At 42.6% G+C, this 17299-nt stretch overlaps 1 protein-coding gene across 4 annotated transcripts in view; it reads right to left on the bottom strand.

Annotated features, from left to right (window-relative positions):
* Nucleotides 1-17299, bottom strand: part of TMEM87B (transmembrane protein 87B) — a 51534-nt gene that overhangs the window by 33360 nt on the left and 875 nt on the right. For all 4 annotated transcript variants that reach the window (XR_003794897.1, XM_029231892.1, XM_029231890.1 and 1 more), the window contains exons 2-9: nucleotides 14865-14925; nucleotides 11285-11376; nucleotides 9364-9480; nucleotides 8327-8380; nucleotides 6835-6925; nucleotides 4945-5006; nucleotides 4523-4706; nucleotides 1540-1639 (exon numbers count right to left, since the gene is read on the bottom strand). Coding sequence is in view for 3 of the 4 variants with exons in the window: in XM_029231892.1 (XP_029087725.1) it covers nucleotides 1540-1639; nucleotides 4523-4706; nucleotides 4945-5006; nucleotides 6835-6925; nucleotides 8327-8380; nucleotides 9364-9480; nucleotides 11285-11376; nucleotides 14865-14925 (761 nt within the window). In the remaining variant the exon portion in view is untranslated. The remainder of the gene's footprint in view (nucleotides 1-1539; nucleotides 1640-4522; nucleotides 4707-4944; nucleotides 5007-6834; nucleotides 6926-8326; nucleotides 8381-9363; nucleotides 9481-11284; nucleotides 11377-14864; nucleotides 14926-17299) is intronic.

Here is a 17299-nt window from a genome sequence, read left to right as displayed (position 1 = left end):
TTTGCTTCTGAAGATGACAGAAGTAACAGTGTGCTGATGGGAATGGCCCACCGGAGAGGGAAATTGACGCTATCAGAGAAAACAGGACAGACTGCTGGAACAGCTTCTTTGACAGAGGAGGTAACAGGACCCAGGGCACCAGGGCAGGGCGGGGCTTAACCACACACAGGGATGGTCTACGCCGTACAGGAGCAGAACAGGCTGCGTGTGGTCCAGAGGTGGGGAGGATGACACAGACCTGACGGCCGCAAGTCCCTTCTGATGGCTTCTAATTCCTCGGTGAGAGAAGAGCCAAGATCAGCTACGATGGACGAGGGTAGGGAGGTGCGAGGAGACAGAAGGGGTAAATGGTCTTCCGAAGAGCGGAGAGTCCGAACACAAATGGCACGGGGATCAAGAAGTGCCAGCAGCACTGAGGGCGCCCTTCAGGTTCAGGGTCATGGAGTGAACTGCCAGGCAGTGGGGCGGGGTGCTCTCCTCAGGCTGACGCTGCAGCCCCGGCTGAGCCTGCGCAGATGGAGAGCTGGATTTATCGAGGGAGGCCGACAAAGGGAAAGGCGGAGGGCCTCAGGGGTGGCAGGGGTCATCAGTGCCCTGCCGGACCGTGGAAGGCGGTGAGATCAATAGGCCGGAGGCCCCACCAGGGACCAAGAGTGCCTACAGCTGACATATTAGAGAAAGTAAACAGGTAACGGGGGAGGCTGAAGAGTAGATTGCTTCAATGTGCCACCATGGAGAGGGTGCAGTTATACACAATAATAAATAGATAATAATCAAGTCTAGAAAACGGCCAGGGGACTCAGTAGTTGAGGGGAAGTGACAGGTAAGAGTGGCAGAGGTGAGGGGGTGAGGTCAGGTTTCTTAAAGGATCCTCACACGGATACTCAAATCACAGGGAATCCTGACAGTGAAGTGCTGAGGAGAAAGACAACAGAGCAAGTGCTCAGAGCGGTGAGGGATGAGGGGAAACCTGGCAGCTGACAAGGCCTGCAACCCGAAGATGCAGCTGTGGTCCAGTGTGAGGGCTTGAGTTTCTGGGAATCAGAGGGTCTTAGGCAACAGGCTCTTCCATGTTCATGCCCAGGGACTCAAAGGTAAGAGGGAGAAAAGATCTGCTTGAGAGGGTCCCGAAAGCGGGTCCTCAGGCGACTGCCAGGTTTCAGCCAGAAATTCTGATGAACCTGGTGTTTAATGAGAGCGCTCTCTCTTACAATAGCTCATACACAAACATGACCCCTAACTATGTTGTCTAGGAAACAGAAAATGGTCTGAACTTCGAGAATCATTTAAAATTTTCCATAATCCTTATAGTTGATTATTCATCTAACTATGAAGTTACTGGAATTCAACTTCAGGATCTTTGAGAAAAGAATAAAATAGCCAGTGCATGGAAATCTTTTAAAAACACGTCCTTGCAGGTATTTCCCTCTGGGATTTGTGGTACGACACTGAGAGGTGTTGGGTTTCACAGGGGTCATAGCGGAGATGGATGGATCACAGGATGGGGACACGGTGTCTTTTCTGGGCCCCGGTACTTACTTCACAATGCCGTATCCCAAGCTCACAATGATCACCAGGAGGCGAGCCAGCGTCCTCTTAATCGCAGATATCAACTCCGCAAAGATCAGTAAACCCTGGGCTGAGGGGGACGAAGGAAAATCATTCGCTCTGGGTCCATCTGGACGCCTGCCGCCAAGAGTCTAAATGTGTACTGTGTACAGTTACGTCCTGACCTCAGACTAATTTGCCACGTTTAATTTAAAGGTCATCTGATCCAAGTGACGTTTGAAACCTCAATGAAGGGGATTCTTATCGGCTCTACTGGGCACAGCTTTCTCACGTCCACTGGAAATCTGTCTCCCCGAGCTCCCCTCTGTTCTTATTCTTCCCCTTGAGGCTACAAAGGATTGTAGCCCTTTCCTGTCCTGTAAATATCTGAAAACCATAACGCCCTCAAGAGCTCTCTTTTCTCCAGGTTGCCCTCATTCACGCTCCTACCGTGTGGCTATCACAGTAAAAGACACACCACGTTCCCTGCCCTCGTGAAGCCTGTACTCTGGTCGGGACAAGTAAATGGACAGAATTCAGCAAGTGCTGGAGGTAACGCTGTATCTCCCAGGATTGTGATGAAAGCGACCTAATCCACACGGGGCAGGAAAATCTTCTCATAGGAAGTGACATCTACACCAGGGTTTGAAGGCTGAGTAGGAGTTAACCGTTTGGAGGAGGGAAAGGGGAAAGCAAAGGAAATGGCACATGCAAAGGCATGGAGGGAAAAAGAGACAAAGCCAAATATGCTGCAAGAAGTGAAAGTTCGCCATGTCTGCAGCAGGGCGTGTAACGAGGGAGGTCAAGAAAAGAGGCTGGGGCAGAGGCAGGGCCCAATCACCTCAGTTTTAGGCTAGGCCATGAGTCAGGGCTTGTTGCTGAGGGCAGTGGGAAGTCAATGATAGTAAACAAGGGAGTGAAAAAGGAACTAGTAAACTACAGCCCATAGGCCAAATCTGGCCCTACATCTGTTTTGTAAATAAAGTTTTATTGGAACACAGCCATGCCCATTTGTTGTCTGTGGCAGCTTTCATGCTCCAATGGCAGTAGTTGAGAAGTTGCAACACAGACTACATGGCTCGCAAAGCCAAAAATATTTACTGTGTAGACTTTGCAGGAAAAGCTTGCTGACCCTTGGAATAAAGTAGACAGCTTTATTTTATCAAGATTGCTCTACTTAATGGCTTGGAGAGGAATAGACTGTAGGTGAGGAAACCACTCAGGAGTCTATTCCAGAATTTAGCCAAGAGATGTTGAGAGTGCTGGCGGTAAAGATGGAGAGGAGAAAGCCATTCAGAAACGAGTTGTGAATCCACCTAATATTCTTGTTTTCAGTTCATGTTTCTCTGCCTTCTCTAGAAGAAACCACAAGAGACCTTGCCCAATACCTTGAAGAAGTGCAGATATACTAAATTTATTACATTTGCCTAACTGCCAATCTAGAAGCAAAAAACAAAGAGGTCAACTGACATGACCTATTCTTAATGTATCCTTGCTGGGTCCTAACAATCACTAAATCATCATTGCTTGATTTTTCTGAAGTCTATCCTTCCAGGACCAATGCCAAGCAAGAGAGCCTGGGTTACAGAATTTACGATTGGGAAAATCAGGAACAACATCAGCCCAGGCCTCGTCTGGCGCCTCTCCTTTCCACAGGACTCCTCAAAGACAAGGACAGCAGTCTGGCGTTTCTCTTCCAAGGGCCTTCTGGTGTCATCTCAGAGGGCCTGAAGGCCCTGAGGAAGATAGATGGTCTTTCCTTCTCTCCATGGATCTCGGGCTTTTGCTGCCCTTCACCCAAGTTCACGCCACCCTCTTCTAGACAGAGACCCCCATCACTGGCAGCAAAGGAGCTGACCCGCCTTCTCTGACATTCAAGAATGCTTTAACCCCCAGTCATATGCAGCAGCTCTATCCTTCCTTCCTTATCTGGTTTAGGGCAGGCACACACACATACACATGCACGCACGTCACTAAAACTTCTTATAGGGTAATAATACCTCTAACATGCCTCCCTGGATGTTTGTGTTTACTTTATTGTCTTGTACATGTCTTTTTAATCTTTTTATTTTGGGAAATTACAAACATTCTTCAACACAGAGAAAGCGATATAATGAACTCCCACGTACCCATCACTCAGCTTCCATAATTATCAACATTATGCTAAATTTGTCTCATCTATTTTCCAACTCACCCTCTTTTTTTCCCAGAGTATTTTAAAATAAAGAGCAGACACAACTACACCCTTTGAAAACCTGTACCACGATCATTTGTAACTGACCACTCAGAAGCACATTCCTGAGGGCTTTCTATCCTTCTGAGCTATCTCCCTTTTGAAGGTTCAGCGATGGAATGAATTGTACCTTTACTTCTCTGGTCCTTTTGAACTCTATCTTCTAGAAGTCTGGGGCACCCATCTGAGGATGCCCCACTATATGTCCTGCCTGCTTGCCACATTCTACTGTGTAAGCTGGGATGGTGTCTCCCACGGTCACATGAAGTTCTTTGCAAAAAGGGTGCAGTCACCATCCATCCTGGCACTACTAATTTTACTCCCTGTGGCCAAATTTTCTTTTCTTCTTTGGAGGGGAAAGGAGAAGAGAGAGGATGGGGAAAAATACAGAGAAATATGTTAAAAGGATTGGCAGCACCCGATGTCCCCAGTCCAGAACTTCGTGTTGTTTAAAGCCAGTCACGGGTAGCTGAACCTTAGGGAACAGGAATTTTCTTTTCCCCAGGAGGGAAGTAAGGGAAAGCCAGCAAGAAGAAAACAGAAAATGAAGACAACACACATGTTAGCCTAGATCAGAGTCCTACTCTGATATTCTCTTCTTGGCTTCCCTCCTCTTCACCTATATGGTTGTTCCCAAACCACTGTATGAAGGTGGGGCGGGGGGGAGTCCCCACAGCTCTGCTCACAAATGCTAGGTGACTCTTGGGTCACACCATATTCATGGACACAGTCGCCACTTACTTGATAACCCAGTGCTGTTGATGTTTTGGTATTCAGCATAAAAAACTGCTTTTTCAAGCATTCCCAGGAAAATAACAGCTGCAATCCAGAACTGGATTCTTAGTATATCTTTCCAATAGCAGGCAGACCACATCAGCCAGAGTATGCCATATAAGATATAAACGATACACATCACCATGTAGAACTGTGGGAGGAGAAGCAATTTTAGTCAGTTAAGCCTTTTGGTCATTTGAAAATTGACATTTCTACATTCAAGTTTGCAATCCTTTATTTTCCAGTCACCATGGAACCAGAAATAGAGGGTATGTCAAAGTGTTAGCTACTGAGGAATTACCACCACTGAGCTCTTAAAATGTTTAAATGTTCCAACTGGGATACAAAACTCATTTTTAAAAAAGGAAGAAATGATGAGAGATACTCACAATCATCAGAGGCCAATCTGATGCAGAGATATATCCATGAGGCCCCATCATAGAGAGAGAGACTGTGAAGGCAGGGTGGGGATAAAGAAATTAAGGCATTAAAATTAACAACCAGTTTTCCTTAAGTTTTTCAACGTAAGCTCATTTTAAGACTCCCAAGAATACAAACCAAGTTAACAAATGCTGAATTTTAACCTTTGATTACGTAACTGTATAAAGATATCTTTACGTATTTGTATACATGCTCTTGTAAAGTGTGAGCCAAGTCAGATCTTATGCAGACAGCAAAGCAGTCCTGGTCTGAGATTGGCCCTGGCTGAGTCCCTGACCTAGCTGAGAACTTTGTCTTTCTTAATGTACCTTGGATAAATTCTGAACTCCAGAGACTTCCCTGGTGGTCCAGCAGTTACGACTCCAAGCCCCCAATGCAGGGGGCCTGGGTTCCATCCCTGGTCAGGGAACTGGATCCCACATGCTGCAAGTAAGATCCCACACGCTGCAACTAAAGATCCCACACGGTGCAACGAAGATCCCGCACGCGGCAGCCCAGCACAGCCAAATTAATTAATTGATTAATTTAAAAAATTAAAAAAATTTACTGAACTCCAGAATCTAGTTTGGGTTGTTGTCCGAGAGCAATAACGAACAGAGTGCCGTATACAGCGCAAGACTTGCAAGGCTTAGCAACTGCGCCAGTTACTAACCAGCAGAAGCTTAAAGCTGCCTGCTGGCGTCAGAGGAAAAGACGCCACACCTGGAAAGGCAGGGCGCACAGGCTGGGGAGCAGGATGGCAGCAACGCCCCTGCTCCCTGTGTGGCACGGTCTGGGCCCGTTACAGTACCTCCGGGAGGAAGGCCTGCTTCACACTCTCCAGAGCAGCCCCCCCACCAGCTTCCCCGCGGAAGACCAGCTCTGGGCCTCCTCTGCGGCCATGCCTGACTCACCTCACTGCTTTCTCCCTCCTCTCTGGACTGGGTGCCCCTCAGAGACAGAGCCTGGCTTCACTTCTGTGCCCCAGTGGGTGAATCAGAGCAGTTTGCAAATCCCCAGGATCCTCACATGCTGCTTGGCTACTGTCAGCCCAGCAGATACCCAGTCCAGAAAATGACCGCTAAAGCAATTCCAGGACCCATGGAAGCATTCGCTCCCTTGAAAACCACTTAGTGTGAGCCTGCTCTCACACTGGGCACCAGGAGCTACGGTTTCACGAGGCAAAGAGCATCTACCTTATGAGCAGGCAGGGGAGCTCACAGACCACAGAAGCCACAGTTGCCAGACATGCTACTTCTACTCCTAGGCTACAAACAGATTCCTTTTCTTAAACTTTTTAAAGAACAAAAATTTTGAACCCCTGATGATGGCCATTTTCAAGTAACAGGATATAATCCACTTCAAGTACGATTAAGGTGTCACCTACCCATTTCTACATGTTACAAAAATTTTTTTTAATCTGGAAGGATGGAGAATTTTGTATCCTCTATCAAGTTTAAAACTTTTTAAATTTATCTTTTTTTTTTAATTCACCCTTTTATTTATTTTTTTCTTGGCCACGCTGTGCGGCTTGTGGGATCCTAGTTCCCCGACCAGGGATTGAACCCTGGCCCTCAGCAGCCGAAGCACAGAGTCCCGACCACTGGACCACCAGGGAACTCCCAAAATTTATCTTAAATTAATTTAAAATTTCCATTCCGTTAAAAAAAATATATATTAGAGTTAAGATAAGCATAAAGTTCTAAGTACCCCAAATAAACAGATTATTCATTTTTGTGATTAACAGAAAATCATTTTTGAATAATGTGTTTTAACAGAGAATGTAGATTTGGGTTAATGACAAAAATACAGAATACAGTAAAAGCAGACAATAAAACATGCATACTGTTTAACTATACCATTCAAATTCCAGCTTGCATCTGTTTTTTCTGTTTTAATAGAAACAATAAAGATATGAAACCCATCTCTCTGTGTTTTGGCTACAACATCCTGAAACAGAAAAAAAATCCTTCATGTTATTTTTTTTAACTGCTATATAAGATATAGCTAAATGATTGTCCACCACATTTTAAAACAACTTTTAAGAATTGAATTGGGTTACTTTAAAAAAAAAACAAAACACAGATAAAAGGAATGGTGGGCTGTGGAAGGACAGTGGGTAGTGGAAGGATTTCCTCCATTTGTGTTTTTTTTTACCACCATCCTCCCAGACCCAAAGGGATGGAAGAGGAAAAAAGCCTTTTCCACTTGCCAATGTTTTCTACTTTTTATAATTCTACAGGTTTTCCCCCCAATGTTACCATTCTATGTTTTATTTAATACTACCTTTCAAACAGTTTTTCTAATATCCTAGTATAATCAAGCATTTATTTATTTATTTATACTTTTTGGCCACGCCCTGTGGCATGCGGAATCTTAGTTTCCTGACCAGGGATTGAGCCCGCACCGCCTGCATTGGAAGCGTGGAGTCTTAACCACTGGACCACCAGGGAAGTCCCAAGCATCCAGTTTTTAAATGTGTGTCCTTTTTAATTGAACTGGGGGAGAAAGATGTCAGATAACATTGCTGGAAATGACTCAGATTCGGTGTATAGGCTAAAGTATTTAAATTCCTTAAGGCACTCTGTTGCTAGCAGTCCCACTGAGGCCTGAAACTGAGCCCACTGGGACTGCCTGTGAACCCTGCAGTGCCCTCACGTAGCCGGACCAAACTTTTCACACTCCTCCTTCCTGAGTATTTCCTATCCTTCCCTCTCATTTCCTACTCCTCCACCTGTGACAGTTTCTGTAAAGCAAAGAGTTGGTCCAGCCACTGCAGAGTGAATGCCCTTCCACTACCAGACTACTCTGTAAGATGTTTGGAGAAAACAGTATGAAAGCAGAAGAGTCCCAGTCTAAAGGCAAACATCAAGCTCTTCTAAATCCACTTTCAGTCCCTACACTCAACTCCTTGTAATCCTCTCAACCTCTTAGTCTTCTGACTTTGAGTAATTTCCCCAAATTCCAAATTTCCCCTCCCCCTCGTGCTACATCATGGTTTCTATCTATTTCTTTACTTCCTTAATGACGATACAGCTCCGCCCACTGCCGTGCTGTCTCAGGTATTTGGCAGTGGAGTTTTATTTTTTAAAATAAAGAAAGACTACATAGAAGTTACTGTTAAATCACACCTTTAAAGAGATTTTTAAACAAAGACAGAACCAAGCATGTACAAAATTCACACAGACATATGTAAGGAAATATACTGTTTTAAATAATGCTTCTTTTTTCTTTCCTAACTCTACTAACCCTACTTTAGATCACTCTCTGAGTATCTGTCCATCAACAGATTCTGCTCAGTCTTACTCTAACTTGTATGTATTTGATTTAAAGGCAAATAAAATGACTTACCGCTGACCCTTCCTGGTTTGTAACATTTCCGGTATTTGTTATTAGTTCTTTATTCTGGAAAAATAAAATAAAATAATTTCATTTTATAATGTTGCATTTCCATAAGGAAAAATAGTTTCAACAATTAAGAAAAAAATGTGTTATGAAAAAAGTAAAGATTAAAGCTGAACACCAGAGGACAAATCTCACTGTATCCCAAACATGCGTAACAAAATCCTACTTTTGAAAAATTACTTCCTTAATCAGGGTAGTGGTTACCGTTGGCAGGGAGGGTAGTAGGAACTCAAAGGGAGCTCGAGGTGCTCAAAAGCCCTGATCTTGATCGGGATTCACACGGGTGGGTTCAGGTTGTGAAAATTCATCAAACCCTACGCTGCTGATATGCAAACTTTGCTGTAAGTTTATGTATATTTATTATACCTTGACACAAAGTTTTAAAACAACCCTTTAACGTTTTTATTAAAGACATTTTCATTTCAGAATTTACAGGACAAAAAATCAGTTAAAACGACCCACAGCCTCACCACCCAGAGATGATCGCTGTTAACATTTTAGAATCTAGTCTTCTAGGCTAGGAGGAGAAAGTGCACAAAGGAGAGTGTTCAAGTGTGTTAAATGCTGGTAAGTCAAGTACACTGACAGACCTTCAGTAGGAGTAATAGACCTAGGGATCTAATGACATGGAGGTCACTGGTGACCTTGACTAGAGCTGTTCTGATGGGATGATGGGGGCAAAGCCCTGACTGGGGTGGGCAGAAGAGAGACGAGGGATGGAATGACAGCAAATCATGAAAGGATGATAAAAGGATCCTCTTTCAAGGATGCTGCTGCAAAAGGCACAAAGAAATGGAACAATGGTTCCACTTATTATGTACTGCCACACACACAGAAGAACTAAACCTAATAACTGACAACTTAAGTACCTTCCTTTATCAAAATACTGATAAAACAGAAGTTGATACTTGCATTCACTGGGAGAAACGTAAATTCTATTTCAACATCGCAAGACAGGTACTCACATTCAATGAGGCAAATACCTGTAAATCACTGTTGCAATCTAAGTTTTCTTTTTTTGTTGTCCAACATTCGCTGTTCTTGAAATAATGACCACAAAAGTCTTCACTGACACTAAGTTCATGTTTTTGTGACAGCTCCTATGCAAAGTAAGATTCTATGTCATAATTTATTTCCACTTAATATCTAAATAATACCAAAAAGTTATTCAGCTTGGAACACTTGAAACATGCAATAGAACAAAATACCAAAAAGAAAAAGTTTTGAATATAATTTTCAGTACAATTGAGGTAATCATAACATTTTAGCCTTTCTGATATGCTCAGATACAGTAATACATAATATAAGCATTCTCTTACAGTAATAAAAGTGATTAAGATGTTACCACAAGGAAATGGTTCACAGAGAAATACAAAATACTTTGTCCTGGGGCTACTTCCATTTTACTCCAGGTATAAAAGATTTTACAGAGAAAGAAAGCAGCATTTAATTATAAGGAAAGATAAACCAAACACTTAGTAACATAAAGCAAAGATGGCAAACCCAACTGAGTGCAGGGGGAACACTCATTTACACATCAACTAACAATGAGGCTCCTAGATGGATGAATAAAACCGCGCTCCTAATGGCAACTCCCAGGCATGAAGAAAAGGTTAAGAGGCTTCCATTGGCCAAATATGAGACAATTTGAGCAAAATACATAAAAACAGTAATAGATTATAACCCACCCAACAAAGTTAAAATCAATGAGTCCATATTGATAACTGATTGACTGACAGACGGATAAGAGAGGGGAAAAGAGTGCAACCTCATAGTCGAATGCTAATAAATGTAGAAGAAAACATGGAATTAGAAAATCATTGTTTAGCAATCATCACAGTGGTAACTGTGCTTTGATTCAGGCAAGAATCAAAGAATGTTAAAACAAGGAATGATGAAGAAACAGGATATTTGCACATAAATACAAAAGTATTTCTTCACAAATTATTGTTAACAACAAGGAGAAAAGTAGTAGCTTTACAGTGGAGAAACCTGGCAGAAACTTCCTTAACTGATCAAAGTTAACATCACCAAAAATGGGACAAAACAGTATACTTTCTGGTATGCCTGCCAAAAATATAACCTGAATTTAATCACGAGGAAACGTGAGAAATATTCAAATTGAGGGACATTTTGTAAAAATAAATGGCTTGTACACCTCAAAGATATCAATGTCATGTCATGAACCACCCTCAACACCTCCACCCCCCCAAAAAAAAACCCTGCAGAAATACAAGGTGATCCTGGATTGGATCCTGTACCAGAAAAAGAAAAGAAAAGAAAAGAAAAAAGCTGCTAAAAAGGATGTTGTTGGGACACTGGCAAAGTTTGAACATGGTTTATTAGCTATTATATCAATTAGCATTGTATCACTGTTAAATTTCGTAAATCTGATCTCTGTACTGTGTAATCTAAGGGAATATCTTTGTTCGTAGGAAATACACACTGACCTAACCCGGTCTCTTTTTCCTCCTCTCACACTCTCCCCCTCCTTTTCCCTCCTCACCTCTTTCTGAGGTCTACTTATACTCACTAAATCTACTCACACTCACTGAAGTTCTAGGTTCCCTATTACTAATTTTTTGAACGAAGTGACACTTTTACATTTCTTCTTTAAATTGAGTTGGTTTTCATTTGTGCGTGACCCACAGTCCCCTTATCAATGGTTTCCACAACTCTGATTTAAATATTTACTAACATTTTTCATAAGATACAAGGAAACTAAAAGATCTGTATTCTCAGAAAGCATATACTTTGATATAATTAATGCATTTATTGCCTAAGTCCCCAAATCTGTGGCACTTCTCTATTCCTGGCCTCCTCACTTGACAAGCTAATAAATCTTAAAACTCCTATCTTTTCCTTCATAGCTTTAGACACATTTAAAATTTGTGTTTTACTTACTTCCAGCTTAGAATATTCATTGTGACAGGTATGATGTTCCAAAAGCCACACTATGGTAAACTTCACAGGCCCAGAGCACCTGAATGACTTAACTGTTTAGAGAAAGAAAGTCTCATTTTACAACAATAATATATATACTCTAACATAAACTTAAGGTTTCAAGAATGCAATTTAAAATAGACTACTTTGGACTTCCCTGTGGCGCAGTGGTTAAGACTCTGACTGCCAAGGCAGGGGACATGGGTTCGAGCCCTGGTCCGGGAAGATCCCAAATGCCGTGGAGCAACTAAGCCCGTGCACCACAACTACTGAGCCCATGTGCCACAACTACTGAAGCCCGCGCGCCTAGAGCCTGTGCTCCACAACAAGGGAAGCCACCGCAATGAGAAGGTAGCACACGGCAACAAAGAGTAGCCCCTGCTCGCCACAACTAGAGAAAGCCCGCGTGCAGAAACGAAGGCCCAACGCAGCCAAAAATAAATAAATAAATGCTCCTTAAAAAAATAAATAAATAAAATAGACAACTTTAAGGAAACCACGAGTAAAGTATTACCTAATTTCTCCAAAAAGTCACTGCAAAATGAGACAGATAAATTCCTTAAATTAAATTATTACGGTTAACCAAGGCTGAGGCTGGTAGAGTTTCTGGGGCAGAGTACCCAAGAGGTGGGAACTACACAGAGAAAGGGTCAATGAAATCTGCATACAGATCCTTGGTCTCTGGCTGCATAACAGCCTGCCCGTGCACAGGGACAAGCTGAAAAATTCTGAGTTCACATGGGGATGGGAACCAGCCAGAGAGGAAAGGCCTCAGTAAACACACCCCGTGTCTGGGAGAGACGCAGAAGAGTCACACCTTAGAAGTGGTGCTAAGTTAGTTCTAGAGTAAAGGCTACCCCTGATCCCTCCTAAAAGAAATTAAAAACAAAATTGCAAAGGATCGAACTGACCCCAAAGAAACGTAACTGTCTGCCAGAACAAAGTTGTTCACGCAATACAACATTCTAGTACTCAAGAATGTAAAATTCACGATATCCACTATCCAAACAAAAATACTAGATATACAAAGTGGGAAAAGTTGAGTCATAATCATGACATGAATCAGTCAATTCGACAACGATGTGCACTGTTCTATGTGTCTATCGCAGTTCCACAGTGTTAGGATTACCGTAGCTTCATGTTCAGTTCTGAAATCAGAGAGTAAAAGCCCTCCCACTTTGTTCTTTTTTAAAATTGTTTTGGCTATTCTAGGTCCTCTGTATTTGCATATAAGTTTCAGAAACAGCTAGCCAGTTTCTACATAAGTCTGCTTGGATTTTGATTGGGATTAATTGAATTTATTGGTCAATCTGGGGAGACTTGCCAGTATAATGTTAAGTTATAGATTTATCATAGATGCCCTTTATCAGGTTGAGGACATTTCCTTCTATTTCTAGTTTTCTGAGAGTTTCCATCATGGATAGGTGCTGGTTTTTTTCAAATGCTTTTTTGTATATATTGAGACGATTATATGATGTATTTCTTTTATTCTGTTAATATGGTGAATTACACTGAGAGATTTTCACCAGTGGCTCCACATGATGGCATCTTGAATGGAGTAGCTAAGAGGGGTCACCTTAGCTTTCCTTAGGGAAAGCAAGGCATCTGATCCACCAAACAGCACGGACACATACCCAAGGGACCAATGCTTAACTTTGTAGGCACTAAAATTTGGCTCTGGGACTTCCCTGGTGGCGCAGTGGTTAAGAACCCGCCTGCCAATGCAGGGGACACAGTTCCGAGCCCTGGTCTGGGAAGATCCCACATGCCGTGGAGCAACTAAGCCCATGCGCCACAACTACAGAGCCTGCGCTCTAGAGCCCGCACGCCACAACTACTGAGCCCATGCGCCACAATTACTGAAGCCCGCACACCTAGAGCCCGTGCTCCGCAACAAGAGAAGCCACCATGACGAGAAGCCCGCGCACCGCGATGAAGAGTAGCCCTCGCTCGCCACAACTAGAGAAAGCCCGTGCGCAGCAACGAAGACCCAATGCAGCCATAAATAAATAAATTAATTAATTAAAAAAGTCATTCCTAACAAATATTTTTTTTAAATAATAATAATAAAGTAAAATTTGGCTCTGTGAGAACTCAGAGACTCAGTTTCACCTTTCACACCAAGGATGTAGGTGTGTAAAACTTAACGCCCAATTACTCACTTAAACAGTAACTATAGATGATGAGAAGGCTCCTTGGTGAATATGGCAGCAGAACAAGGAGGCTCAGGTGGGCACTTCATCCACCCCCGCCAGCCACAATGTTAGAGCTACGGTCATAGTTACAGAAAGACCTCTCTCCCATCAGTGCTGGGACACTGCCAGCTTCTACCTGACTAAACCCTCATTTTTTTTTTTTTACGTTTTTGTTCCTAACTCCCTTCTGCTGCCTCATTTTTCTTTCTTTAGATATGTTAATACTAAATTGTGGTCTACTTTTAGGCTGATCTCGGACATTACATATTGATTTAAAAAAAATTCAAATTCTGTGTTTCAGTGGTCCCTATAACTTTTTATTCCCCCATGTAATTTTTTTGTCTGCACCAGTGTTTTAAATCTTGTCTAGACAGTGAGACATGAATTTATTAAAGCACTGAGAGGCCAAAATTTTTTCCTCACCCACCTTGGGCTTCAATTTCCTCTTACCAAGCTCTTATCACCACTGATGATCTATATCACGAAGCTGCTTTGAACCGCCTTTGCTTTCTAGCTGATGACTGGCCTACTTCCGTCAGCAAAGACCACACACGGCAGAACTCTCCAACAAATGTTCAGAGCATGGTGTGAGAGATAAAAGGGCCACGGCTGTGGGTCCCACGAAGCCAATTTGCTCTACCCAACAAAAAAACTACCCCTTACCCCAAGCTTTAACTCTGGCAACCAACTGACCTAGTCAAGTTACTGGAAACACCTAGAGGGGTTAGTGCACAGTAAATATGATCCAATGTAAACTCATTAAAAATACTGCAAACCTCAAGATCTATGACTTGGTAGTCATGACACACCAGTATTTACACAGACAACACAGTCCCTAACAAATATTTTCACTTTCATAGGCTCTAAAATCCTAATTGTTAGTGTCTAATAATTTTTATTTCATACTGTGATCATGTGTATATTTAGAAAATTTTCAGAAACACGAAGGTTTCCTCACAATCATGGCATTTCATACAACCATAAAAAGAATTTACTGAATTTTAAAAGGGATTCAGAGTCAAATTTCGGAGGTCAAATACTTTTTTGCTGAAGACTTCTTTACTAGGTTTTAACTATAATTTTTAAAGAATGATAAAGAATGATTCACATTACATTTTCTGAGACAGGATCAGAAAAATTCATTCTTGAAAATAACTATGACCCGACTGGAACAAAAGAAACCCTTAAAATGTTAGGATCACTTAAAAACATTTGCCTAGTTTAAAATATATAATATTACAATGTGTTATGTTAGTTTATGTTAAATTAATGCATGAGTTGATACTACATGTTGCTCATTTATAATTTATTGTTATTTTACTGTTATATTAGTTTATTATACTTACCAGAAAACTTGATCTCAGTAGAGTTAAACATAGTTTTCCTAAATATCAAAGGTCCTGATTTCTATAATGAAAAACAAAGAAATACAGAGAGCTCTTGTTAAAAAAATTTCTCTCTACTGTTTAAGAGTATAGTTTTATCCTGGAAAATACATAGTTCTAATCCTTTAACTCCTATGCCTGGAGTGATTATTCTTTGAAAACGTAAATCTGGGACTTCCCTGGCAGTCCAGCGGTTAAGACTCCGTGCTTCCACTGCAGGGAGCACAGGTTCAATCCCTGGACGGGGAACTAAGATCCCACATGCCCCGTGGCCTGGCCAAAAAAAAAAAAAAAAAAAGGCATTAAAAACATAAATCTGGGCTTCCCTGGTGGCGCAGCGGTTGAGAGTCCGCCTGCCGATGCAGGGGACACGGGTTCGTGCCCGGGTCCGGGAAGATCCCACATGCCGCGGAGCGGCTGGGCCCGTGAGCCATGGCCGCTGAGCCTGCGCGTCCGGAGCCTGTGCTCCGCAACGGGAGAGGCCACAACAGTGAGAGGCCCGCGTACCACAAAAAAAAAAAAAACCATAAATCTGATCACATCACTCACTGGCTTAGAACTTTGTCTCATGTAATCTACTCCCTGCAGTGGATGCGAGGCTCCAGAAGGCTCCTGGGGCCAGCACCACACGGCGGGTGAGTGCGGCTGCCACTGTACGATGACTGCTGTTCAGACAGAGAACCTGTCTGTGCATCTGCAGCTGCTCTCGCGGTATCAACATCAACGCACTTCTGATAAAACAACTGACCCTCTCCCTGAGTTACGGTTTACCGCTGTCTCTTTATAAGAGACCAAATCTCACTGCCGCTCACAGGGCCCCGCCCACCTCTCTTGCACCTTTCCCGCAGGTCCTCAAAAACATGATACTCCTTCCTGCCCTCAGGACCTTAGTAGTCAACTTGAAACTTACTTGAAATCCCCTCCCTGTCGCTCTCTTTATCTAGCTATTTCCTTCTTACCCCTGAAAGCCCAGTTCAAATATCCCCTTCCTCAGGGTGTCTTCCCCTGGGGCCCACACCAAGCCAGGCCCTCCCTTCCATGGTCTGTAAGACCCATTCCTCACAACCTGTACCACAACCAAAATGAAATCTTACACTAGTTATTTAATGTCTGCCCTCACCAAGAAAAAAAATCCTGTGAGAAGGGATTACAATAAACGAACATGTGGTTAGGAATTAAAGAAAAACACTGACAGGACAAGCAGCTCTTTCTTGATAACCTCTTCTCCCTCCTCAACAGTTTCAACATCAATAAAACCCCGGGCCCAGACCCCTCCTCTGAGCTGCACATCCATATACCCAATTACCTAAAGGTCATGTCCACTGGATGTCCAATAGACAGTCCACACTCACTTGCCCTAAACCAGACACCTGGTCAGGGAACTAGATCCCTCATGCCACAACTAAGAGTCTCATGCCGCAACTAAAGATCCCACATGCTGCAACTAAGACCCAGCACAACCAAATAAATGAATATATTATTAAAAAAATTTTTAAAAAAGAACCATTTCTTGATAGATTTGCAGAACAAATGAAAGAAAACTCCACTTTCCTTTCCTGTTCTGAAGAACAAGTTTTGACAACTTGAAATGGGGAAAAAAAAAAAAATCAGCCTACTCTTTGCAAAGAGCTTTATGGATTGCTACTGTTCTGAATCACACAGGACTAAAGATTACGTGGGACCCAAAGGTAATTTTTTCTTCCTCACGCAGGAAGCAAAGTCATTCTCTCCCCATGGCCTTTGGAATCTCACCATCCAAAGTATACTTGGCAAAGATCTCTACAGATATGGTCAAGCAGTCTGTATGCAGCCGATTCACTTCCAACTTATTCGGACTTAGTTTATGCTACTGCCTACTCACTACAGAAGCAGCATCAAACGGTAAGTGTGGTTGTCTGAGTTTTGCTTTTTACTGTTCAGAGAAATTTAATGATGAAGATACGCAGGCTCTATCACTGGCGCACAAAATAGGGCGCCAACCCAGAAGAATCCTGGAAAAAATGGTTGCACTGGGTCTTAAAGATTCAGAAAGATATGTACTCTCCTTCCTTCATGCAGCTTTTGTGTTATAGGAAGAATCTGTAGCCTCTGGTACTTTCTCTTTCCGGTTGAGGAAATCAAAATATAAGTTTTGCCTTTAGAATTGGGACATCGTTTCCATACATGTGGAAAATACTCATCTCAAACGGAGCTGGATGAAACCTCTGAATCTAGAAAAGCAGGAGATAAGGCCTCTTCGATTTCCTGTCTCTCTTCAGCAAACCTTTCCAAAATTCTACCTCTGCATTCCTCCCACATCATCTCGTGTAACTACTGGATGTCAAGTTCTCAAATGGCCTGCCCTGGAAAGGAAGCGTTTCCACGCACTCATGCCTCCACACTAGCCTTGCAAACAT

Source organism: Monodon monoceros, unplaced genomic scaffold, assembly GCF_005190385.1.
Source record: "Monodon monoceros isolate NGI ecotype Baffin Bay Population unplaced genomic scaffold, NGI_Narwhal_1 Super_Scaffold_19, whole genome shotgun sequence".
In the NCBI taxonomy this organism is placed as follows: Eukaryota; Metazoa; Chordata; class Mammalia; order Artiodactyla; family Monodontidae; genus Monodon; species Monodon monoceros.
Note: the sequence above shows the minus strand (reverse complement) of the source record. Positions and strands in the feature narration are given on the sequence as shown.